Raw genomic sequence first — 27,027 nt, 5'->3', positions numbered from 1 at the left:
TTTTTTTTTTTTTTTCAATCGATCAATCTACCCAGGAATAAATGCCGAAGATGCGGAACCTTAAATACAGGTGTAGACCAAGCACGACGAGGAAGCAAAGCAGCTAGTCGTCTGGTTTTACCTTGGCTCACAGCATGCGATATGCTAACGCTAATGATATATGCTGATTTCCCCATTCATTATCTTTAATTTATTTGTTGTTGTTGTTGTTGTTGTTGTTGTTGTTATATGTTATATTCGTTGCGCGAGCCTTCTCTGTGGCATCCTCTTGAACGAAGGCGGGTTTATTTTACTGTTTATACTTCTTAGAAAAATATTCATATTTTATTAGATATGCCTTCAACGCAATGCTTTGTCACCAAGAACAAGAAGAAGCATTGCATATGTTCACGAGTTTTACTGCATGTTTCGAAGATTTTTAGTGGACAACTGCATGCATATTTCAAGAGCTTTTAGTGCATATTTATATCCGCGCTCTATAGTAATAAGCATAGACATACATTCGAACGACCACCATCGTCAGCTACTCCCTCCCTCTGCACATATTCACATGATACACACACACATAAGAATAACGACAGCATTTACTGGGACGTTACTGGGAAATTACTGGGACGTATCATCGCAATGAGAATACGTTGCTAAGGATATCTATTAAAACAGTACTCTATTACCTCTACGACCGCATCTATGGTGTTTAATATTATCCATATTTCCTACGCCTGTTGGGGCATGACCTGGAAACTTTCGCACGACTCTATATACAGTATTGGAACATCTTCGTTCACAACTCCACACTGTGTGGTTCATTCACAAGGACCCTCATTTTACAAACGATACGTCCATTGTTCATCGACTGCTGTTTATAGTGTTACTAATAAACATATTGGCGATCGGCAGAGAAAGTCACCCGACCATGGTCTAAGGGCTTTGCCTAATAGATTCTTCATACTCGTGAGAAGGAGGAAGGTTATTTGGTCGTAACGAGACGGTGGTATTATTAGCGTCATTATTGCGGGAGAAAACCGTGGGACAGTCAGTTCACGCGTGCTACAGCTGAACTTTGAGGAATTGCGGCATGTGCCGGATCGAAAATTAGGCTAGTAAAGAATAATCAGGAAAAAAAAAAAAAAAAGACAAATTGTGTATCAGTACGCATTTGAAACACTATATAGGAATAGAATAGAAGTAGAAATTTAAAAAAAATGGAAACGTAGGTCGCACTGGTGGGGTTTAAAAGATGATTTAAAAGATTTTTTCAGCACGTATATCTCCTTGAGGGTGTCCGCCAGTGAACACAGCGTAGGTTGTTGGTGCTGCTTTGGCCAGCTCCCCAGTACCTTCTGAATACTAAAAGGCCGGTTGTCAAGTTTAGCGAGGGCGTTCTTCAATGTTCGCCAGTCGAAGCTTCGGAAGGTGATCAGCACGTGCTCCGTGTTCTTCACAGCTCCGCAAGTCAAACAGTTCGACGATCAAACGACACCTATCCTATGAAGGAATTATGCTGCTGGAAACGGGACGTTGAATCGTACACTCTTAAAAATGAACTTCACCGCATAGCACGCCCCTAGCCAACCATAATCTCGAATGATATCGTTATCTGCCCTGATTTTTTGAAAACGGGAGGCGTACGCCTTTTCTGTGACAATTATGAACCGCATAAGTGTCACAGAAAAGGCGTACGCCTCCCATTTTCAACAAATCACGGCAGATAACGATATCATTCGAGATTATGGTTGGCTAGGAGCGTGCTATGCGGTGAAGTTCATTTTTAAGAGTGTAGGCGATGGATGACGGATACTACACTCCTAAAAATGAACTTCACCACATAGCAGGCTCCTAGCCAACCATCATATCAAACGATATTGTTATCTGCAGTGATTTGTTAAAAACGGGAGGCGTACGCCTTTTTTGTGACAATTATGAACAGCATAAGTGTCACCAAAAGGCGTACGCCTCTCGTTTTCAGCAAATCAGGGCAGATAACGATATCATTCGAGACGATAGTTGGCTAGGAGCCTGCTATGTGGTGAAGTCCATTTTTAAGAGTGTATACACTCTTAAAAATGAACTTCACCGCATAGCACGCTCCTAGCCAACCATCATCTCGAATGATATCGTTATCTGCCCTGATTTGTTGAAAACGGGAGGCGTACGCCATTTTTGTGACAATTATGAACCGCATAAGTGTCACAGAAAAGGCGTACGCCTACCACTTTGAACAAATCAGGGCACCTAGCGATATCATTCGAGATAATGGTTGGCTAGGAGCGTGCTATGCGGTGAAGTTCATTTTTAAGAGTGTATAGGACTGTGGCAGTATTATTATGTAGTTACTCGTTTTTTCTCACTCTCCTACTCGTCTGCATCAAGTGTGGAATGTAACCTAAACGTCTCCGTCATAGTTAACGGCCTTTAACTCGAGCGGAAAAAAAAAGAAAAGAAAACGAGAAAGAACTATGGACTGGCGCCCTTTTCCTGGTGCCGCGGGCCTTTCGCTTGGCTAGCCAAACGTTCGAGATGCTTCGATTTATAGACGCTTTCCTCCTCCTTGGGCGTTCCTCGACATCTACTGACCGAGAAGTATTACGCAGTGAACGGATGTAATGGAGTTCATTCCTACGGGCGTTTCTGGATATGGAATGCCGGTTAATTAGCGAAAAGGGTTATACCGGCCGGACATTTTAGTCATAGGAAAGTGAAACTGGGTATGAAAAGGCGGATGTGTTCGCCGAAAGCATCTGTGTCCTTTTACAAGGCGAGACTTTACGTCGATTACTTTCATCAGTTTCGTGCTCAACGCTAGATTTGTAAAGTAATTAATTACGAGTAACGCAGTTACTCTAATTAATTACATTCTCAGTAACTAATTACTTCCTGATTTAATTTACGATATGATGTAATTGTAGCTGTAACTTAATGACTTTCGTTAGTAATTTGTAATGCACTTGGAGCAACTTTTGGAATTACTTTTCAAATTGTCATTTTTCACCGTTTTACTTTGGGCGTGCATTCATGTGCGATGCTTTGCAGACGGGGCCAGGCATATTCCCATGTTTGTACCACGCATTGGTTTCGAAAATTCGCACTTCACTACTCATTTCATTAGCCATTTCAATATAGTTTCATATTTGCGCTGCATCCACACGAGAGAAGTCAAAAGTAATATATATAGTAAAATTACGTACTAAAATGAATGTAAGTCGATGTACCTCAATTGCTTTTCAGAGTAACTGTAATGTAATCAAGTTTCAATTACGATTCTGTAATTGGAACTGATATTACGAGCATGTACTTCTAACCGCAATCTAATTACTTCTGAAAATGAAATTTACAGGTCTCATCATTGCTGCGTGTAATTGGAAACACTGATGGGTAAACGGATGGCCGGGCTTTTAAAGAAAGCAGAGTTCCTCCTTAAATGGACTGGACCCTCGTAACCTCGTACTCCTACATGAAAATACACGTAGCGATCACTTGTGTCGTGGTGTTCCTTGAATATCACGCGTAATCCAATTCTGGGACCTTATCTGTCTCCGGGCCATTGCAACTGTGGGAGGAAATCTGCATGACGAACATTACGTTACAAATGTCTTTTCCCCTTCAGCAAACGAACTCTCGGGAACATTATGTATACAGTTGTCCAATTTAAAGGAACAACAGTGCAAGGGATGGCACACTTCAGCCCCGTTTTGGATTTGCCGCAGGCTCTAAATTATGTGTCCCCTATAGGCAGCCCCGTTCTCTCTTTAATGTTGCAACACTTCGTCCGATGCCGGTAAATGGGAAAGCCAATTGTCCTACCTTCCCAGTTCACCAAAAGGGTAATTTGATGCGTAGAAGATCGGCAGCGCAAACTACAGAAACCTGATTGGACTCTGACACCCTGCAGGTGTCTCAACGAATGAGGCAGCGCCGGAGAGGCCACGTGCTTACGACTACCAATGGGAATGGCATGTATATATAGCTCTTACTCTTTTCACGTCAGGGCTTGAGGCGTACGTGTGTTCGAGGGTTTACATCTTGTGTTATGCGTGTGTGTTCTAATATGCCACGCTTAGCAACATGAGCTAGGGCGAGCGCTTGTGGTCGCGTGGTCTCTTTTCTGTATGATCTGGGAACCGGACGAATAAAGGTTGTTCGTTGGAACTCCGGACTGGCAAACGTCACTTACTTCCGCTTGTTTCATGTACTCTCCTGCGTGCAGCTCAGTGTGTGCACAATGTAATGAACCATAAATATCAGAGTGTCATTTAGAGCGCTCCATAAGAGGGCACTCAAGTACGAAAGTTTCTCATCGCGGACAGCAATACAAAAGGAACGGGATTCAACGGTGGCGTCGTTCCTGATTTATGCACGAGGGAAACCGCAATTTACACTTCCCCTTTCTCTCCTTCTCATTGGTCTCCTCAAATGGTAACCCGCGATGACTGGACAAATCATTTGAGGAGAGACCAATGACAGGGCACTCTTCAGAAGGAGAGGAAAAGCATAAATTATGTGTTTTGTTATATCGATCATAAAGCACAAACGAAACAAAAGATGCATCCCGTTCCTTTCGTATCGTTGTCAAGGTAACAAGATATTTCATTCCTCGATGAGAAACTTTTGTACTTTGGGGTACCTTTAGGAGTAACGGCCGTGTGTCCGTGTCGTCCTTGTCACATCCTATACCGCTTCAGCCTTAGCGCAACTGACGTACGTTTATCTCTCCGTTGACCGCGGCCTTAACAAAATGCATTGAGGCCGCTCTGACCAACCGCCATCTTCCGCGATCGGCCGCCGTACTTCTTTTCTTTTTTTTCCCCGTTTCTTTCTCTTTTCGGCCTAAGCTGCTCAATGTCCCTTACACGATGATTGCGTGGTATACCATGACACGTGAAAGATGAAGAGGGCGCTACTTGTTAGCGCACTTTCGCTGACCATCGACGGAGTTTATTTTTAGTTTAGAACAAGACGCGGCGGCGGATGAAGCATTGTTATTAAGGTTGAGATAGCTGACGTGCTGTTCAGGAAGGGATTATGATGATACGATGATGAGAGGCGTTCATTTGAATACGGGCCAAGCGTGTTGGAAATGAAGGCATCGCTTTTCTTACCGAGACAGCGATCCGGACACACGTCGAATTCGTTGAAAGGAAGAAATATGATACGTGTATGGCCGGAGTGCAAGTGAGGAAGGTTCAATGCATCGATCGCGGCTTCCGGGAGATTTAGGAAGATTAAGATGGCGGTACGTGTGAGAAGTGTGTTAGTTCGTTATAAAGGTTTTATGAGGTGTTTTTGATCTTGCCTCCGTCCGGGGAGTTTTAGTGTCAGGAAGAGCTATCATGTGTGACATACAACACCTCTAAGACCCCTTCTCTGAATGCTTTGCGGAAATCGGTGATAATCGCGTTAGAGGGAAGCCCAAATGGTAATCTTCGACAGACACGTATTGTTCAGGTGTGTAAATGAGTTCAAATGTGATTCAGGCTGTCTTCCCCGATGGACGTTAATGTGTCGCGTCCTGATTCAAGGCACGTTGCACAGCCTTCTGGTGGGCACAATTAGTCCACAGACCGCCAACTGCGGCGTCCGTTATGATCATCAAGTTAAGAATTACCACTTATCGTAACATTATTGTGCTATAATAGTCACCTAAATGCCCTGTACGCGTACATATACCACTTATTAAGCATTGGACCGGCAATCCAGAAGATATGTGTTCGTGTCCTACACTCTTAAAAATGAACTTCACCGCATAGCACGCTCCTAGCCAACCATCATCCCGAATGACAACGTTCTCGCCCCTGATTTGTTGAAAACGGAGGCGTACGCCTTTTTTGTGACAATTATGAACAACATAAGTGTCACAAAAAAGGCGTACGCCTCCCGTTTTCAACAAATCAGGGGCGAGAACGTTGTCATTCGGGATGATGGTTGGCTAGGAGCGTGCTATGCGGTGAAGTTCATTTTTAAGAGTGTACAGCTAGTTAACCTTTTCAGTGACTTTCATCTTTCATCGCTTATACCTCAGCCAGACGGCAAACTGAATGCCGTTAGCGGAACGGCCGTAACTTCACCTCTAGTCCAACCATCATTTCGAATGGCATCGTTCTGTGCACTGATTTGTTGAAAACAGGAGGCGTACGCCTTTTTTGTGACAATTATGAACTGCATAATTGTCGCAAAAAGAGGTGTACGCCTCCCATTTTCAACAAATCAGTGCACAGAACGATGCCATTCACTGCCGTTCCGCTGACGGCCTTCGGTTTGCCGCCTGACTATAGGGTATTAAACTGCGCTCAAAACTTGACATAATCTTAAAAATGAACTTCGCTGCATAGCACGCTCCTAGCCAACCATCACTTCAAATGATATCGTTATCTGCCCTGATTTGTTGGAAACGGGAGGCGTACGCCTTTTCTGTGACACTTATGCTGTTCATAATTGTCACAGAAAAGGCGTACGCCTCCCGTTTTCAACAAATCAGGGCAGATAACGATATCATTTGAAGTGATGGTTGGCTAGGAGCGTGCTATGCGGCGAAGTTCATTTTTAAGAGTGTATAGCAGTAGACAGTTTCAGGCTTATATTTATAGTCTGTCTGTTTTTTTCTGTTCTTTTTTTTTTTTTTGGGGGGGGGGGGGGGTGACGTCTTTTCAAACTTTTGATGGAGAGGGGTAAAAACCGTATTTTAGCAGAAAGGAAACCTTTGTTTTGTGGGAGAACATGCATATTCACTAAGCACACTGTTTATTGTCATTGCCATTGCTATCTCTCTCGTTTTCGTCATTTACGTCCTGTTATCCTTATCAGATATGGTGGGACCGCGGCGGATGGGGTTGCCCCCCCTCTCGATGCCCTCTTTAAGTTTCTCACTAGAGTGACCCTGAGAACGGATAGCTGTAGAAAGCATTCCCACGCGCGGACAATGAGAACGTCCGCGCTCCCGTTCTCAGATCAGCCAGGTTTGCATGGAACATTGAATCGGAGATACATGCATATTATGCATGCAATATCGTTTCGTCTCTTCCTTCAACTTTCGAAACGACTTTTGCTTTTCGATGTTTGCATAAGTACTGCTGGAATAAATTGCCGTGGTAATAACGAAAACACAATATATTTAAGCCCCACCAACGTCCAAGCAATCATCTGAAATATGGCCGTTGACGAAAACTCAGCGAGTATATGTCCCTGTGGCTGCACTCGAACACACACCCCTGGTGGTGGTGGAGGAAGAACACGAAGTTAAAAAACTGTAAGGGAATGAAGGATCCGTACACCCCTGGTCAATATCCCTCCGTATAGATCACGGCAACTGCGTGTGTGAGGAAGAAGGTGCGGTCCGAAAGAAGAAGAGAAGGAAGAAGAACAAGAAACGCGTAACTAACCAGCGTCTGAGGTGGAAGAAGAAGAAGAAGAAGAAGACCTCCCAGTCTTGGCCCTTGGTGTACGTATGGTAAGCCAGCTTACCACACTTGGTGGATCAACGGCAGAAAGTGCGAGAACGTGCAAGGGAATAGGGGCTCTGATTAGCAGGCAACACCGATAAATGCCGGCCTCGGTACCAGTGCCCCACGACAGATCATGGCATACCGTCGCCGGAAGACATTCGAGACGCAGAGCATGTCGACAGCGGAAGAGAACCTCAAGGCGCCAACCACTGGTACCCATGGAGAATACAGCCTGAGCCTGGGCAGCAAACAAAAGAAGGCGACGCAGACGGCGGCTGTCGTCTGTGTCACCTTGTTATGTTTGCTGCCCAAGCTCAGGCTGTGTTCTCCACAGATATCGTCCAGCAGCTGTCCTGCGTCCATGCGATATCCCAACCACCACCACGACACATGAAGGCGACGTCTGCGAGACAGCATCAGTAATGGGAAGTATGACTGCGAAGGACATCAGGGACATCATAGGTCCCTATGTTTCTCCCGAAAGAAGACGGCATCCCGCTGCCGGTCCCTCGACCGCTATACGGTGAGTCAGACGTCGACCCCATCCCCAAGGGATCCATAAGCGAAGATCAAGAGAGCGCTGCACGGTTATTAATTAATCAATAAGGTTTTTTGTGTTTTGTGCTTCTCCTCATGTGCTTCAGCAGTTCCAAGCTGAAATTTGCGTATATGGTGTCCAGGACGCCGGTCGGCCCTGAAGACACTGCATCCCTCGTCCTGCAGGCCACTCGGCAATGGTGAACATAAGCGCGTTCGAGGTGCAGCTGTGGGACACGCAATCGTGTATAGTCCTACTTCTGTACAATCTTAGTTCTAGTACTATATAGTCCTTGGTATAAAAACAGAATAATCGTTCTATACCGGAAAGTGAATCTCCGTTCGCCAACTGTCTATACTCCGGGGACAAGTTCAAAGACATGTATAGGAAAGATATGTTGCTGACTGTAAATGTCGAGACTTGGACGACAATGCATTACAGAAGGCATCTATATATTGCATCACAACTGCATTCGTCACGCACTCTGAAAGGAGAACGTCACCGCATAACGCGATAGAGAGACACGTCGTCATTCTGTGTGGCGGTTGCTTCTGAGCATATTATATACGATGAAGTTTCCTCTTCAGAGTGCAGTGTTGAAAGTGAAGACAAAGCTATAGGCCGTATTGCGTACACACTTAAAACAAAACTTTCATCAAAATTTCAATTCCACAGAATACCTTTATCACTCTTGATTTATGGAAAACGGGGTTGTGCACCTTTTTGTGACAATTAACGTACTAACTGTACAGGTGTCACAAAAATGCGTACCCCTTTCCAAGAAATAAGGGTAGAGAACTGTATCGTTCGGAACGGTGGTTGGCTAGTACCGTGTTGTCTGGAAGGCCTGTTTAACAGTGAAGTTGGTGCAGAGAGTGTTACGCAGTGAAGCTCTGTATTAAAGTGCAAGAGGCGGTCTATCATGTAATCCCATTTGTCGACCAGCAAGACAATCCACCTCGCGGTTAGTCTCTCCCTCATCTACACTCTCACTCTACACTCTTAAAAATGAACTTCACCGCATAGCACGCTCCTAGCCAACCATCATCTCGAATGATATCGTTTTCTGCCCTGATTTGTTGAAAACGGGAGGCGTACGCCTTTTTTGTGACACTTATGCTGTTCATAATTGTCACAAAAAAGGCGTACGCCTACCGTTTTCAACAAGTCAGGGCAGATAACTATATCATTCGAGATGATGGTTGGTTAGGAGCGTGCTATGCGGTGAAGTTCATTTCTAAGAGTGTACGTCTGCAGGGGAGGAGGGCTTGAGGAACGGCTATCTTGCTTACACGAGAGAGGCCATCACAATATGAATATTGCCCGGATACTGACTGCTTTTTGGTTTTTTGTTACTCTGAGAAATAATAGAGGTTTAGTTAATAATGTTAGAAATGTTACATTTTCATTTCATACAATCTTCGAGGTGTGTTCTAGTAGAGAAGAGGAACTGCCTTCTCAACGTGGAGTTTGAGGCAAGGATTCAAAAACGTGCAGGCTGTCGACTGCGTCGGTGGGCGTCTGTTGCACCTATTTGGCCATCACGCGTCAATTGAAATACCCCAAGCAGCACAATGTACTGAAAGTCGAGTGCAATAGGGGTGGACGGGTAGGTGGAAGGCCTTGAACAGACTCGTGAAACTAAAGAACTTTGATAAGACACATACCGTCCACCCCTATTGCACTTAACTTTCAGTACATTGTGCTGCTTGGGACAACGTCAAGGAGATTAAGCGTTAGAGAAGTCGGAGATAGCACGCGTCAGGGACAGAGCCTCCCCAATGACCGCATCATGCGGCGTTAACTATAACCTAGATCAGTTTCACGCAGCCATGACCCAGCACTTCATTTAATGTGCGTACTTATTTTTCCTTTTCTGTACTCACATAGTGTCCCTCCCTATAAGGGCCCTTTCCCGTGTGCCGAAATAAATAAGCACTTTCTATGGAGTCACGTTTGGTACCATTCCAACAACCTCGATCAGGATCAAACAGCCTTGATAGGGGACAACTCGATTACGGCAATCTACAACCCGTTATGTATTACTATCGATTACAGGAGGCGCGTGTTGCACGCGTTCTTGCATGCTTCGCTACCCAGAATACGGCGATCTTGTCATCTGCTCCCGTAATTTGACCAGGAAGCTCGCGACGAAGGGTGCGATAAGGATCTCGCTTCCGGTGCAAAAAAAGGAATGCTATAGGGCTGCTTTCGAGGGTGGGTATTACCCGGAAAGATCCGATATTGCCGGCCGATAATGCGAGAGCAAATATAGAACACGATGCGACGGCGGCGTGGAAAACGTTTCTTTCCGGTGCGACTCCTTCATTAATTGTTGTTGTTGTTGTCGGTTTACGTTGAAGGAAAAGATTTTCCGGAAATTGGCTACCGGTCTCGTCATCGTTTTGTTTTGGCAGTCTTCCGGTAGCACCAGGGTTGCTCCTGCTGCGTTTCGTGTGGTGTGTTCGCTCCACAGTCGTCCGCTCTGTTTGCACCTCACTCGACACACTCAAGGGCCGCAAGAACGTGGTTCAGCGCACCCTTGGGTGCAGGGAACGGTAATTAAAATAGATTTAAAAAACCAGTGCTGGACAGCTAAAATAAACGGCACACCACACAAAGCACTGCAGCAAGGAAAGCATTGCGGTAGAGTTTGCTTCGTGAATCGACGCTATAAGGATATCTCTGAGGACGCGCAGAGGCTGCGATAGGGTTCATTACGTCCCGTATGTTACTCAACATCACGTACAGCCTTGAACAGAATTAACCTAAGTGAGGTTTCGGGGGGCGGCCTCCAGGGTGCCAGTCAGAGCTCTTTGGTGTCGTCACCATTTCGCGGCACCTGCGCAAGGTGCCGAAGCTCTTCAATTACTATTGGTTCCCGCGCACATTATATGGACGCGTAGGGCCTCGTACACGCTAGGAACTGCACGGTAAGAATCAGCCGTTCGCGGAGTAAATGAAAGTGAAATGAAAGTTAAAAATGAAAGTGTTTTGTCTCACCTTATACGTGTACTGGGGTAGCCAGTCCGATTTAGTTGTGACTCAGCTCCCCGTTTTTCCCCTCTTCTATCCATCATCATCATGATGATCATCATCGTGCGTGTAGCTCTAATAGACGATTTTCAAAAGATGCGCGCGCCACCAAGCGCGCGGCGCAAAGCAGCATGGGAACTTAGAGCGACACTGCTCCGTTAGCTCTGTTGTCTGCTATGGTTTACCCCGGCTGACGCTGCTGCTGCGCACATCGGGAATGTTGTTGTTCTTCTTCTTCTACCTCCGCCTGTGGCCATCTCGTAATGCTCTGAATCGCTCCAAGTTCCCATGATCCCTTGCGTGCCACAGGTGGCGCTTGCTTTTGCAAAAAGGCCGAATATACCTTTTTTTTTCCTCGTCGTTCGCTTCGTTACTTCCATAAGTGCCCTCACCGGTTGTATCAGACAGCGTCGAATTACGTAGCACATTAGTCGGTGAATTTCAGCCTTCGTGAAAGGGAGGAAGTTGGGATAACTAGTCACTAAAAAGAACAATGAAATCACTAAATTAGAGGTGGCGAAATTAGCTTCGTTTTTCAAACATTCAACTAGCAACACTGATCTGAAGCGAGGAGACACCAGAGGGCGCCAGAGGAGGAAAGAGAAAGAGGGAAAGAGAGAGGGGATGGAACTTGGATCGAGCAGCGATGCAAAAATATCGAAGGTTTCGATATCGATAAACATCAACACCGCAAAAAATAATCGATACAACCGATTAATATATCGATAATTACATCGATAAATTTTATCTCTCTCTATATATATATATATATAATGAGGGAAAAAAGCCATTAAAGAAACAAGTAAATGACACTAGACGTGTTTGAGATTACTTGTTTCTTTAATGTTTTTTTTTTTTCCCTAATTATAATCCACTGGCTTGCACTGTGGCATTGAGGAGTGCTCAGTCACCCTCCCAGGTGTATATCGCTCGCTGAGCGACCCCTGGTTTGCCAATTCCGAACGATCCGCAGCTACCCAGAGCTGACGAGCCGCAAACACGGCAAAACACGTGTCCTCTGGTGCTGTCGCATCGTTACATGAGTATATATATATATATATATATATAAAGAGGGGGGAAAAGCCATTAAAAAATAAGTAAATGACGCTAGACATGTTTGAAATTCAAACTTACAGATTAAGATGGCTTCTATGGCTGCACGTAGAGAAACAGATACTCATGGAACGAGCGACAGCACCAGAGGACACGTGTAATTATATATGTAATTATATATATATATATGTATATATAACTAGTGCAAGAATTTTGGTGAGAGCAGAGGATGTTGCCCTCTCCGGATCCGCACCAGCTTGACTGCCTCCTCCTTTGTTCTTGGAGGAGTGGACATTTGCGGAGACAGAGCCAGGGCAGCAACAGAAAATCATCGGTTTCGGCTGCCGTGTACGTTGCGCGCTCGGTGAACTCGTTCCGCACATTCCGATACGTTGTTCGGCACGAAATGCAGCCCCGGACGATCTAGAAACGGTTACAAAACTATACAAAGTTTTCCCCTAATGTGCACCACATCTTTACAGGAAATGTCGGCATCGTGTTGTTTCATTTTCTCCCCATCCCCCACCCTTCCTCATCGTCACAGCAAGCCGAAATCATGAGAGAGAGAGAGGAGAAAAATCCGTCAAGTTCGGTTAATAAACTCGTTGACCCGCTCCTTTTTTCACATCCTGTTCGGGCGCAGGAGCCACCGAATTATTGATATTTCTATCAGCATGTGTGTCGATATCTATATCGGTGTGGATATCGATACTTTTATCGATAAATATCGGTATTTAAAAGTATCGATAACATCGCATGTAAAAAATACCGATAATATCGATATATGCTTTGCTTGATAATGTGCTCTGGCGCATTAAATATCATGAACAGTAAGCTACCGTCGCTCCACATCACTTTTGTTCGAGTTTGTATGATATACAGGCGTTTCCCCGTTGAATCCAAAAGCTGATGCTCCAGTTTACTCGTACATTGTGTTCCTCAGTGGTCTGTACGCAAAACCTTCGATGCGCTAATCCGTCTAAAGGCAAGTTCCAGAGTTCGTATAGCAGTGGCTTCATCCAACGTCCGTGACACGGTATAGCTATAGCTTTGTATGATATACGTCACTGCACTCTAAGAAGAGAAAAAACGGGTGAAAAGGGGGAGTACTAATTGCAGCTTCTAGTCCCTTAGACTGCAATTACTCCCCATTTTACTCCCCTAACCCCGAAATTTACTCCCCAGCACTGCAAACAGTCACTGAACTTCGCGAACGGTCTTCCGAATGCAACAGTCTATACGTAAATATGTGCTCTAGGTCAATTTGATGGCATAAGGCTGTATAACTCAGCCCACTTAGAGATTTTCCACCCACACAGAGTAAGAGACATTTACGCTTCTTTCTTCGCAAATTGTGCCCTATGTACTCGCACGATTTTATATCACTCAATATATTACGGTTGACGGTTTGATTTAAAGTATTTTCATATATGCACACAAATTATGTACCTGGGACCATTGCAACAGAGCGTGATATGCGTTCCCGCTCTGTGACATGCATTTACTCCCGTGCATTTACTCTCAGAAGGGACTATTTATTGTACATTTAGTCTCTCTCCTCTCTCTCTTTTTATGTTTTCTTTTTTCTTATAGAGTGTGCGTGGCGGGGTGAACCGAATAATATTGACAAATGAAAACATGGTTGCAAAGCTCGGTGGCTGCAAATTGCTCGTTCTAAATCTCGGCATGCCCTGTCGAAGACAAAAGCTCCCGGACGCAATAATGGCACGAGGCGATATTAGTTCCGCCGGCCATAACCCGAAACATGGGCAGGAAATGGACCGTCTCCACCGGTCTATACTTAGAGGCCGCGGAGACATCATTCAGTGTCTATGCGTCCTGGCCATTCGTCAGCGCACAGGTAGCTGGCTTTCTATTTTTTTTTTTTTTTTTTCATCTTTGCTATTCTTCATTGAAGCATGACCGTAACGTCGTCGTTCGGTGGGCTTGGCCATACATTTTGTCTATTTATTTCCTTTTCTGGGCGGGAATGCGCGTCTGATATTACGTCATTCGATTGACGGCCAGGCACAGGCTAATGGATATCTGGGTTTGTACGATGAAGGCCACTGAATTGGGTACTATAGAACCCAACTTTGTAGGTCTCCGAGCTCCATGAGAGATTTGGAGAAGCGACGAGGCATCGTAAAAGTTGTCTTGTACAGTCGTATTACGGAAGAAACTTCTCCTGAATCTGTCGTCCGGACAGCACCCAAAAAGTATGGCATCTAGAGATCTGCTTCACACCGAAAGGTCCTATAGTCCTTACAATTAAAATTGAGGACGTCCATAACGATGCTGCCTGCCTGTTTCCCTGCTCCCGCAACGCATATGAAGAAAGTGTCATATGACAGTGTAAAACAGGACTTCCCCGCATAGCACGCACCTATAGCCAACCATCATCTGGAATGATAGCGTTATCTGCCCTGATTTGTTGAAAAAGGGAGGCGAACGCCTTTTTTGTGACACTTATGCTGTTCATAATTGTCACAAAAAAGACGTACGCCTCCCGTTTTCAACAAGTCAGGGCAGATAACGATATCATTCGAGATGATGGATGGCTAGGAGCGTGCTATGCGGTGAGGTTCGTTTTTAATAGTGTAACTTAACACGCGACAAAAATATGTAAACCGAAACCAATTAATTACTGCAACACATGACCCGCTTAGTTGGCAGATTTTTCTCTAGAAGGTTTCCACTAAAGGTCCCAAAAGGGGTATAATACCCGTTTTAATGCCGAAGGCGCCCTGCATTACAAGTTACGTTTTTTCACGAAACTCATTTGAATTTTTATTTAAATAATGAGCGTCTCCCACTCATTCACACGGTGTGCAGCTTGTAGGCGGTATCGGACAGATATTTGTAAAAAAGAAAGTTCTTGAATTGGTGCACCGGTTCGCGAATTATATTTAGCCCGAGGATTTAACAAAAACACCATAAACGTACGCATTGTTGTGCAGTTACGTTAATTATCACAAAATGCCGTACGTCCCATTCTCTCCACAAATTAGGAGTGATAACATTATCATTCTGTTCTCCTCCATAGTGTTATCTGATGAAGTTTTGTCTTAACAGTGTACGGCCAGCTGAAAGGACTTACGAAGAACAAGTCCCACTCTAAAACGAGTCCAGAGACGACTTTTAACTGAATCAATCAAGCCAACCCACTCGACGTCCGGACGACGACACGTCGGACGTTGAATAAGACAAGCCAAGAGAAATGACAAGACAGAAAGTATACCAGTATGCCAGTGAACTGAAACGAGTCCACTATGTGTCACCTTCACTTCACGAAACGCGTTATGTAGTATATGCACGATACGGCTTCGTGTTTAGACGCGGTCGCACAAGTGAACCGGTTCACAAACGCTCACCGAAATACCTCCTGCCACTCAGGAGTCAGGACGGATTTTCGGGACGACGCCGCATAATGCATAATGGCACGTGACGTTCTCTTGCTTTCGCCCCCTTTGAAACATCCGAGCCTTATGGAAATGGTGTTCGCCTGTGGTTGTGAAGACCGCTTTTGACTTTTCAGTCGTTTTTGTTTAGTTTATCTTTTCTTGCTGTGCGTGGGACGTTTCCGTATAAAATGAGTTCGAGAAGAATTGATGGTCAAGGAAGCGAATGGTATACGCAGGGGTTGAAAGGTGACGCGTCAAGATAGGTCGTCTAGTGTCACTGTGGGACATGCTGTCCATGTGAAGTGTTGTAGGGTCATCGTGTGGTTGTGAGGTCACAGTGCTGAACGCAACAAAAAAAAAAAAAAAAAGAAAAACCGGGGGGGAGGCGGGGGGGAAAGAACAACGTGGAAATCGTGGCTGGAAAGTGATGGTTATTTTTCTCTCTCTCTCGCTTTTTTTTTTTGTATAATAATAACGCGGAATACTTCACTAAGATGTGTATTATAATACTAATACAGTAATAACGTATTGACCGGTGTATTATATTACTGCCTAGACTCTAGAAACAGAGGGGGGAGGGGGGGTAATGGAACACACTTAGAAATGAACTTCACCGCATAGCACGCTCCTACACTCTTAAAAATGAACTTCACCTCATAGCACGCTCCTAGCCAACCATCATCTCGAGTGATATCGTTATCTGCCCTGATTTGTTGAAAACGGGAGGCGTATGCCTTTTCTGTGACAATTATGAACAGCATAAGTGTCACAAAAAGGCGTACGCCTCCCGTTTTCAACAAATCAGGCCAGATAACGCTATCATTCGAGATGATGGTTGGCTAGGAGCGTGCTATGAGGTGAAGTTCACTTTTAAGAGTGTAGCCAACCTCTCGAATGATAGCGTTATATGCCCTGATTTGTTGAAAACGGGAGGCGTACGCCTTTTCTGTAACAATTATGAACAGCATAAGTGTCACAAAAAGGGCGTACGCCTCCCGTTCTCAACAAAGTAGGGCGGATAACGATATCATTTGGGATGATGGTTGGATAGGAGCGTGCTCAGCGGTGAAGTTCATTTTTAAGAGTGCAGGATCGGCTCGCTGTTGTTGGCCACACAGAAGTGGGCGTCGTTACGACTATAGCAACAAAAAAAAAAAAAAAAAAGAAGGAAGACGAATGGAGGATAGAGGATGAAGGGCGGAGATGCGCAGAGGGTGCATGAGCTAGAAACAGAGCTTCGCCACATAGCACGCTCAAAGCCAACCATCACCCCGAATGACAATGTTCTTTCCCTTGATTTGCTGAAAACGAGGGGCGTACGCCATTTCTGTGGCAATTATGAACGGCATAATACCACAAAAATGGCGTACGCCCCAGTTTTCATTGACACACACACACATGACACACACACACACATATCCAGGGGAAGAACAATTTCGCTCTCGCTGATACTTGGCTAGGAGCGTGCTATGCGGTGAAGTTCATTTTTAAGGGTGTATAGTAACATTGAATTACAATACCTTGGTGATGCAAAGTACTTTGCTTTTAACTTATTTATCTCCTTTGTTCGATGGCTACAAAAGCACGAAAATGTAAAACTCCGACATGACTAATATACATTCACAGTGTTTTTGTTGTTTCTCCTTTTGCAATTGGCAGCCTCGAAAAACGTTGGTTTGGTTTGGTTTTAAGAAAAAATAAAATGAAGAGTTTGGAAAACGAAACGAAAGGAATGCATATACCCTAGCCATGCTGCCCCGCAGCGGCAGAAATTGCATTGAATTTGAAATAGAAGAAAAATATGGAAAGGTTAGTCCCGAACCAACCCAGTCATGACTGGCTACTCCAAAAGAAGCAGAACTTATCTATACCTTTCTTTCCTTCCAATTTCTAGGAAAGCATCGAAATACATATCTGGAGTGCTGTATAGCGATTCTAATCTGATTGATAAACACAAAGATCCCTATGTCTTGACAGGTACCATACAGCTGACTCATAGGAACAGTCAGTGCTAAGGTTGTGAGATTATTACTCTCTAGCGCAGTCATATAATGTACTCGTAATCCGCATGTTCTCCACTATTACAATATGTACACAATTACTTCTTTCAAACGTGCACTCTAGGAATAGTATAATTACATGATTTCTAACGTTGTCAAAATTAGTAGGAGTCCTCGCGAAAACCACCAAAGATTGACTGCTCTCATAACTACACTCTTAAAAATGAACTTCACCGCATAGCACGCTCCTAGCCAACCATCATCTCGAGTGATATCGTTATCTGCCCTGATTTGTTGAAAACGGGAGGCGTACGACATTTTTGTGACAATTATGAACCGCATAAGTGTCACAGAAAAGGCGTACGCCTACCACTTTGAACAAATCAGGGCACATAGCGATATCATTCGAGATAATGGTTGGCTAAGAGCGTGCTATGCGGTGAAGTTCATTTTTAAGAGTGTAGTATATGCAACATGTGTGACCAATAGAAAGCGGACTTTTAGGCACTAACAGGGGGGGGGGGGGGGGGGCTCTTGACCGCATAGGACGAAGTATGCCAATCATCATCGCGGATGATATCGCTCTATCTTCCAATAAGCTGAGAAAGGGGGCATACACCCTTATGTATCAACTCTCCTTCCAATCGGAAGATAAAACGATACGATTCTGAAGGTTGGGTGGCCTATAGAGGGATTTGTGTGACGAAGAGCGTTACCTGTTAGTGCCTAACGATTCGCTCTCTAAGTATTGACCACCCCCAGGGGAAGGAGGTGTCGTCCAAGTAGAGACAGGCGGGTTTTGAACCCGTTCGCTCCTTGACGTCCCGTCGAATGTGTTCACCGCACAAGCGCTAACCATTCATCATGTTAGGCAGGTGACGTTTGTTCGGAACACGTTCACTCACGTGACTCTTCCATTTTTCTTTTACTTTTTGTTGAGCAGAGACTGCAGTTTGCTCATTACTGACAGTGTTCGCAATCGACCTTGGAGTTTATGTTATGTTATGTTCAAGATAAGCTTGTAAGAAGTCGCTTGTTTTCCTTGCGACATTGGTTGTATACCAGAATGTCTGTCAAGCAAATTGGTAGAACAGTTGCGAACACTCTGAAATGACGCGAGAATAAATAACAGGAACAAGCGAGCCCTATATACGTTTACCTCTTATTTCTTTTCCCCGTCGAGGACGCCTGCTGACATTTCCTGACATTCACCCTACTAGAACTCCGTCATAATGTTTACTGACAGCTGGTCACAGCATTAAACACGAGACGAAACGAGTTTGTGAAAAAAAAAAAAAGAAGAAGAGAAGAAATTTACAATTCTCACCACACGAAAGCGCTCAATTGATAGCAGACGACAGCGGCAAACTCGAGCAGACGACAGTCACGAACCGCGTACATTTTCTACCACGCCGAAACATTAACGGAAGTTCCCCACGCGTGTCAACCCATGACGATCAGTCGCTTTTCCTCACCACTTCCGTTAGCCTAACGATGCTTGATGAACACAGTCATCTGCCGTCTTACGACATTTAAAAGGCTCAACATGCGACCTGCCCCTACCTTTGTTTTGCCAGTCATCTAGAGGAAGACTATTTCACGGAAACAGACGATGTGAACTCTATAATCAGGAAGCGAAAGAGACTTGCGGCTATATAAACGCACTGTGTAGTGCTATGCCTAAGCTAAATCGTACGGAAGTCGCAGGGCGAATTATGAATGCGGTTAAGAGATTTAAAAATGGTGTGCACGTGCGAGTTCAGTCAACTTGTCCGTTGGATGGTGGCTCAAGAGTATTATGCAGCGGGAGATTAATGTCACTTTGACTTTTCTGCGAGGAGTTTACACTGGAGGTGGAGTTCGAGTGGAATATCATATGCAGTGACCCTTTATATAGGACAGCTGCTCTTACGTTTATTCCCTGTGGGTATAGTGTCCTATCCAAGCTTCCGGTGTCACTGCTTCGACTATTTTTTTACATTCAATTGCTTTGTGTCCGACTTAAATATATTTATTTTGTTGTGAGTAGGGGTGAGAGCCTCGGTCATTGCTATTGGTTCTCGTAAACACGTGACCGCTCCAGTGACTGGCTCACTGACGACGATGTTTGCCGTGATGTCATGACATCCCTGCGAACAGTCTTACAACTGAACTGCACCACAGCTTCGCCTCCCTTTCTCAACAAATCATGGTACGCATTCTTAAAAATGAACTTCACCGCATAGCAAGCTCCTAGCCAACCATCGTCTTGAATGATATCGTTATTTGCCCTGATTTGTTGAAAACAGGATGCGTACGCCTTTTTTGTGACACTTATGCGGTTCATAATTGTCACAAAAAAGGCGTACGCCTCCCGTTTTCCACAAATCAGGGCAAATAATGATTTCATTCGAGACGATGGTTGGCTAGGAGCGTGCTATGCGGTGAAGTTCATTTCTAAGAGTGTATGTTGACCTATACTGTTAAAACAGAACTTCACCACATAGCACGCTCCTAGCCAACCATCATTCCGAATGATATCATTCTGTGTCATGATTTGTTCAAAACAGGGGGGAGGCGCCCATCTGGGACAAGATAATCTGTCCCAGATAGGCGCCTCCTCCCATTTTCAACAAATCGATGCACAGAATGATATCATTCGGAATGATGGTTGGCTAGGAGCGTGCTATGTGGTGAAGTTCTGTTTTAACAGTGTACACTCTAAAAACAGAACTTCACCGCATAGTACGCTGTGCGTTAACCATTGCCACGAATGACAGGGTTATCGCTTCTGATTCGAAGATCGAGGGGGGCGTACGCCTCTTTATGGCAATTTGGATATATGAAACTTGCCACAAAAAGGCGTACGCCCCCCCTCGGTCTTCCAATCACCAGCGATAACACTATCATTCTTGACAATGGTTGGCGCGCAGCGTGCTATGCGGTGAAGTTCTGTTTTTACAGTGTAGGTGGTAACTATAGAAGTTAGTACCTTCTCACACCCTTTTTTCTGAGAGTGTATGATGGTTGAGTGGTTGGTGCCGTCTCGGCGGCGAAACGTCCTACAACATGGTCATCACTTAACACCCTAGCCATACGGCAAACTTTATGCATTAAACGGAATGGCATTTACTTCACCTCCTAACCAACCATCATCTTGAATGACATCGTTCTCTCCTCTGATTTGTTGAAAACAGGAGGTGTACGCCTTTTTTTTGTGACAATTATGCGGAACATAATTGTAATAGAAAAGACATACGCCACCTGTTTTCAACAAATCGAGGTCCATTTTTTTCTTTTAAAATCAATCAATCAATCAATCAACAAATCGAGGTAGAGAACGATGTCATTCCACGCTCTTAAAAATGAACTTCACCGCATAGCACGCTCTCAGCCAACCATCATCTCGAATGATATCGTTATCTGACCTGATTTGTCGAAAACGGGAGGCGTACGCCTTTTCTGTGACAATTATGACCAGCATAAGTGTCACAAAAAAGGCGTACGTCTCCAGTTTCCATCAAATCGGGGCAGATAACGATATCATTCGAGATGATGGTTGGCTGAGAGCGTGCTATGCGGTGAAGTTCATTTTTAAGAGTGCAGATGATGGTTGGTTAGGAGGTGAAGTAAATGCCATTCCGTTTAATGAGTTAAGTTTGCCGTGTGGCTAGGGTATTATTTGTTGTTATTATTGTTGTTGTTTGGGGTGTCGTGACTACCTCGCATCGCGGGTTACCAACCCCTGCGACAAGTTAGTGTGGCACTATAGCTGCTGAACAAAATTCACCGTACAGCTGTCTTTCGCGAAGCATCCGCGTGTGATGTGGTGAACTCCATGCTTGCCTAGAGGTACAACAACAACAACAATGACAACATTATATTATGAGATGATGAATGGGGAGTTTCATCGCCAGGGGCGATACTCTATACCCTTTGCTGGTGGTGATGTGGGTAATGAAATAATGAGCCCCTTCGCAATAAAGATCGCGGTCGGTATCCAAAAAAAGGTCGAAGGAGCTTTGAGGGCAGGGCGTTGGTGGGCTGGATTTGGCCAGGGACCAAGCAATTGTGAAAGAGAGAGAGAGAGAGGGGAGGGGACGAGAGTCTGAGAGAGAGAGAGAGAGAGGGAGGGAGAGTGTGGTTCGGGCGACACTGATGCGTCAGGTCGCAACGGTCATCATGCCTGATGTTCAATAAAACCGAGCGGCATACGGGCGGTTAGTTCGGTTGCCGTGCATCAGGCACACGCGTTCGCTTTGTCTGGTTCCGTGGGCAGAACATGTTCCCACATTTGGTGACCCGAACGTTCCAGTCACTGTTCTGATGGACGTCACTTTGCCTCCTGCTACGGGAGCGCAAGCTTCTTCTCAAGCCCACGACATCGAGGACAATCAGACCATCCCGCAGTCGGGTCAGATATTCGCCTTCCTCCGTTTTGGCTCAAGAACCCTCGAGCCTGGTCTTCACCGGTCGGCGTGTCGCACAAGCGCGCATGTTTGTTTGTGAATATGTGTTTCAAAGCTGTGGCTTTTTCTCCCAACTTAGGATATGTACAGAGATATGATAAACTCTGAAGAACATCATCCGTATATGCCAACAAATACACTCCGAGAGCCAAGAACCCCACGTAACGCTCATCAAGTGGAAGTAATACTCATTGTCGATTACAAAAATAAAGTTGCGATACGCTGGTGCTGCTGTTGGTTATAGCCTGTAGGTAACGCAGACTGCAAGAGCGTAAGCCAGGAGCGCTACCGCTCCTGGCGGATCCAGCCAGTGGAGTGTCACAAAAGCGGATCTCCGCTTTCTGCGTGACCCCTCCTGGGCTCCCTGTGAGCCGAGTGTCTTTTCCATTTTTGTTTTTTGTTTTTAATTATTTATTTTATTTATTTGTCTTTTTGTTATTTATTTTTCTTTCTTGTTTATATTTCTTTTTCCTTTCTTTTGTTTTGTTTGTTTAGGGAGTAGCAAGCTGACGTGCTGTATGGCTGACCTTTCCTTTTTTTTCTTTTCTTTTTTCTGCCAATAAATCCCCCCCCTCTTCCCGAGGAGCAGCCGTTGGACAGACGTCCACTGTCGCTGGCCGGCGTCTGTCCAGCTTCTTCACCATGTCGGAGGTGAGTTACGAACTTCAATTTTAATCAATATAGCCGTGATTATAGTGAGGCATGCACAATAACGCTTCTCGCTCGCGGAACAGCGGGTCTGAAACGTATGCAGACATTAGTTTTGTTGTATGTCCTTCTATAGGCATACACGGGGCATGTATATACCAGATATACTAGGAAAGAGGTTGATCTCAGACGGCTGCGAAGTTGAATAAAAGTAAAATAATAAGACGAGGACGACAGGTTACAGAAAGTTAACAAAAACTAGTTTATCTAGTGGGTAATCTAGATATACTATATATACCTAGATAAAAATGAAAAGCTATAGGAATGTCATGTACACGAAATTTTTAATATAAATAGATATTCGATAACAAATATTATATTTGTTCCATATATTGTGATAATATTTAAAAATAAGATGTTTGTTACTCATTTAGGTAACCTGAGAGATATGCCACAATTGAAATCACGTCGTCAATGGTATACAGGCACAATAACAATAAAAACTAGGAAGCTCAGCTACGTGTATTGTGCACAAGCTTTCATGTAGTGGCTTGCACTTCAAGACAGTAGACTGCTAGGTGAAAGTGCAGAAAATATAAAGTTTCGCCATTTTATATATTCAGTGCGCCTTATTGCTATAGGTGAATGGATCCATATTAAACGCCAAGTTCGAAGCTGATGACGAAATGCACGCGTGATAATGTTATTCCGTGTGCCAACGTACGAAGACCCCACTGAAGAGGCCTGTGGCGATGAACCTCCCCACTCTCCAAAGCCAAAATAAAGTTGTTGTTGTTGATCCCACTGAAAGAAAGATATATTATGTATGCCTCGTAACGCGGGCGTCTAGAAGGTGAAAATGAGGTACTGTAACCGCAGCACTTTTATCCGGCACGACCGTGTCGGGTGGTTACTTAGGCCCCGAAAGATTAGGGCGAATTATTTGCTTCGTGAGGTAGTTGCGTTCGTGTTGTAGCGGTTCTTTTGCGGCCTCTTCCTGTTGGGGACTTTAAAAAGAAGAAATCTCGATGTGCGTGCGCTAGAGAAGCCGATCACTGTTCTCAGCCCCTTATCCGGGTTGAGAGCGCACTCTTTTAGGACAACGCGCTATCTCGTTTCGCCATGGGTTGCTTCGCCAATTCGCGCAATATTCTGTGATGTTCGAATGGGTGTGAACGGTGCAAATGTTGCCTCTGCGCTAAATGTTGGCACAGTTCCCTGTGAAGTCGGCCCAGGACGCCTCCTGCGGTATAGTAGTGAGTGACGTTGCCCGCGCCTCAGCGTGGTCGACTATATATAGGCGAGCTGTTCCATCACGACCACCACCGCACCCGTGTACTAAAGTGTTGCTACACCATAGATTGCACTCTGCCATTGAGTTCGAGGTAAGACACAATCGTTGCACACTGTTTTTTTTTTTTTTTTTTGTATTCTTTTCAAGGTTGTGGAAATATTCCGATTTTTCGAATATCGAAGCGATTCATCGTGTATCCCATTCGAATTGGAACTCCGAATCGAACATTGAATTTTGTACTGGAATTCCGAATCGAAGCGGTGTCTCTTCCAAATCTAAATATATACTCGACTAGTTTCGAAGTTGCACTCATACGCCCCAAAACGCCAGAAGAGAGTGTATATAAACAAATGCTGCTTCATACGGACGTCCGCATGCACACGTATTTGCTGTATATCCGTTTATGAGTTGTATATGTTCGGTTTAGTTATATAAGTATTCGTATATTTAATTCCAGTATATGGCTATTCGCTTCGTATTCGCATAGAGTACGTAACTATTCGCTTCGCCGATTTTAAACTTACTATTCGCACAGCCCTAATACTTTCCCGTCAATATTTCCTGCGACTCGGGAAAAATAACTGTTACGAAATTCACGAAAATTACAACTTTTACGGTATACTTCACCAAGAAAAATTAAACGCGCTTCTAAGAAAAAAACTCAATATTTTATATGAAGCTTTATAAGGTGCCACAAAAAGGGTCTGAGGATGCTGGCAGCCCCCCAGCAGGCTAGCCTCCGCACAGCTGCACCCACGAACGGGAGTACCGGCACGGGACATGACAATTGAGTCCCTGTATAAATGCGAAACGGCGTACGTGTAGTTGATCTCGAAGAATGGAAGTCATTAGTGTAAGTCTGTTCTATAATGGCTCCACACATCCGGATGAAAACTGACATTTTCTGCGCGAGCCGTACAAAATGTCACTTTTCATTCCGATCGCTCAGTTTTCAGCCTTCTTTCTTATCGAACTTCCTATCAGATAAGCACGAACAGCAGGACAGGACGTGCAACTCCCCATCTCAAGAAACAACAAATTTTCATAGGCAGGGGACGGGAAGATATGATAAACACTAAACGTTAAACGTCGGCACACGGTATAAATTCTGTATGTATTCTGTATGTATATTCTCATGTCAGCTGTATTTGGAGTTGCCACCCCCTTTATGTATAAGAGTCTGCTTAGTTAGACTGACAACAACAACAACAACTTTTATTTAATGGGGAGTTTCATCGGCAGGGGCGATACGCTACCCCATTGCTGGTGGCACTGACTTTGGCTATATCTAGGGAGTGACTTTTTCGGGTTAAACCCGATTCCGCCCGGTTATTCCCCCCCCCCCCCCGAACTGACCTCCGACCAATTCGGGTTAAACCCGATTTCTCCCCGAATTCCAGTCACTATGAAATCCTCAAGTGACGTTTCCACTGAAGACGAGCAAAGGTCGTCACGTGTAACACATGTAAGAATGGGTCACTTACTTTCCAAGCAATACACCCAAGTGTGTCAACACTGTCTATGCCTTCGGGTATTACCGCTGGAAGGTCACGATCTCGCAAAAACAACAACAAAAGAACAAAAAAGAGAGATTAGACAAGAGGAGAAACGAAAACACCCGAAGGCATAATTATCGCCCGATTTCTCCCCGAATTACAGATTTAAAAATAGCGCCCGATTTTTACCCCCCCCCCCCCCGAATCTGAGAAACGCATTTAGCCCGGAAAAGTCACTTCCTAGCTATATCTCAATAAGAAAACAATTCCCCTACACATCTCACTTCACAATTTCATGTCGCCATCCTTTTCGTATGCATATCCACGATACTGACTATACCGCTCGCTAAGTTCGTCATGCACTTCTACGAGCAATTACGTCACACGCTTTTCGTCAATTAACTTTCCACCGCGTTGTAGGAGACAAAATTAGATTCCCGCACGGAAGGCTTGTTACAACTGTTCAGCGTTGAAAGGTCTAGACAAGACATTAATAGAAATTAAATTCAGGTCACCGATCATTGTCTAGTCCCTTCAAGGCTGCAGATGTCGCGCAATATCAGACATGGATGTCGGAACATGCGAAATTTATCACGCAATTTTCATTTCGCTGTGGTTGCGATCGAATGACGGAGTAAGTCAAGCATGCCTTCATGCAGACCGATGTGATCGTAAGAGAGATGTTACAAATGCGGGTATCACAAAGTAAATGTTAATATTATATAAGGATAATGTAAGAGCATTTCTTGTTTCTGTCAGCATAGAACGATGTTGTTGTTAGACGTAGTTAACGTAAATAATGTGCAAAGAAAGTCGCTGTTGTACGGCCCAGCATAAATCGTGAACCTGGTGATTTTGAAGATGACGAAGATAAGAACGGTAGATTTACCTTACCTTTAGCCATTTTTCACAGTTGAAGCGCGGGCTTTCGGAGGCACCGTATTCGTCCTTGTGACTCGAAACACCCGGCGTCCAAACGAAGCAAACGTACTTTCCAAAAGCTTCTGTGCGCTCACAGAAATACTGTATCCGTGCGCAAAAAAACACTTTCAAATTCACAAACACATCACAGACGGCCTCAGAAAACTGTAGAGACGCCGGTCAGAACAAATCAAACTCCATTAGCAGACGACAAAGAGAACAGTTAGCAGACGACAGTTGTTCGTGCCGCCTTTTCCCGCTTCTGGCATTTCGGTATTACGACGTTTGTGCTAGAAATTGACGATGAGTGTTGAATGCCAGTTGAAGCTTTGGTGTGGGATGGCTTTAGGTCACTGACTGGTCCTCAGAGAGTGACTCTCATTTTGCGAGTCGCTAGAAACTGTGTCACACCCTCGCACATGGGAGGGCGCTGTTGGGACTTTTCCTGTCGTTTCGTGATGTCTTATCGTGATCGAGGGATATCTGTTTCTTGCGGACAACCGCGGCACATGCTGGGAATGTCCTCCTCTTGTGCTGCTGTTGCCAGCACAAGCGTGCGTAGTTTGTGAGATACTTCCGTTTTATGATTTGCATATCTATCGATTGGATAAGAAGTGTGAAAAAAAGGACGAGTTCCGGTGGTTTTGTTGTATGCGGAAAACCTGCTTCTTCTTTCAGTTTTTACTGTAGAGCTCTTGATCTCTTTTGTTTTTCTCATTATTAAGGATGTTATGTAAGTTAGGAAGCGAA

At 44.6% G+C, this 27,027-nt stretch overlaps 1 protein-coding gene and 1 long non-coding RNA gene across 2 annotated transcripts in view; one reads left to right on the top strand and one right to left on the bottom strand.

The window, feature by feature from the left end:
• LOC135393348 (uncharacterized) overlaps positions 1 to 26,561 on the bottom strand; it is a 119,432-nt gene extending 92,871 nt beyond the window's left edge. The window contains exon 1 of the mRNA XM_064623818.1: positions 26,251 to 26,561. Coding sequence (XP_064479888.1) covers positions 26,251 to 26,260 — 10 coding nt within the window. The 5' untranslated portion in view covers positions 26,261 to 26,561. The remainder of the gene's footprint in view (positions 1 to 26,250) is intronic.
• On the top strand, positions 7,408 to 15,759 carry LOC135393347 (uncharacterized). Its single transcript, XR_010422583.1, has 3 exons — positions 7,408 to 7,444; positions 7,525 to 7,962; positions 15,142 to 15,759. It is a non-coding gene; the product is annotated as an uncharacterized LOC135393347 (long non-coding RNA).
• Positions 26,562 to 27,027: the final 466 nt, after the last annotated feature.

The sequence above is a fragment of the Ornithodoros turicata genome, chromosome 4 (assembly GCF_037126465.1).
Source record: "Ornithodoros turicata isolate Travis chromosome 4, ASM3712646v1, whole genome shotgun sequence".
In the NCBI taxonomy this organism is placed as follows: Eukaryota; Metazoa; Arthropoda; class Arachnida; order Ixodida; family Argasidae; genus Ornithodoros; species Ornithodoros turicata.
Note: the sequence above shows the minus strand (reverse complement) of the source record. Positions and strands in the feature narration are given on the sequence as shown.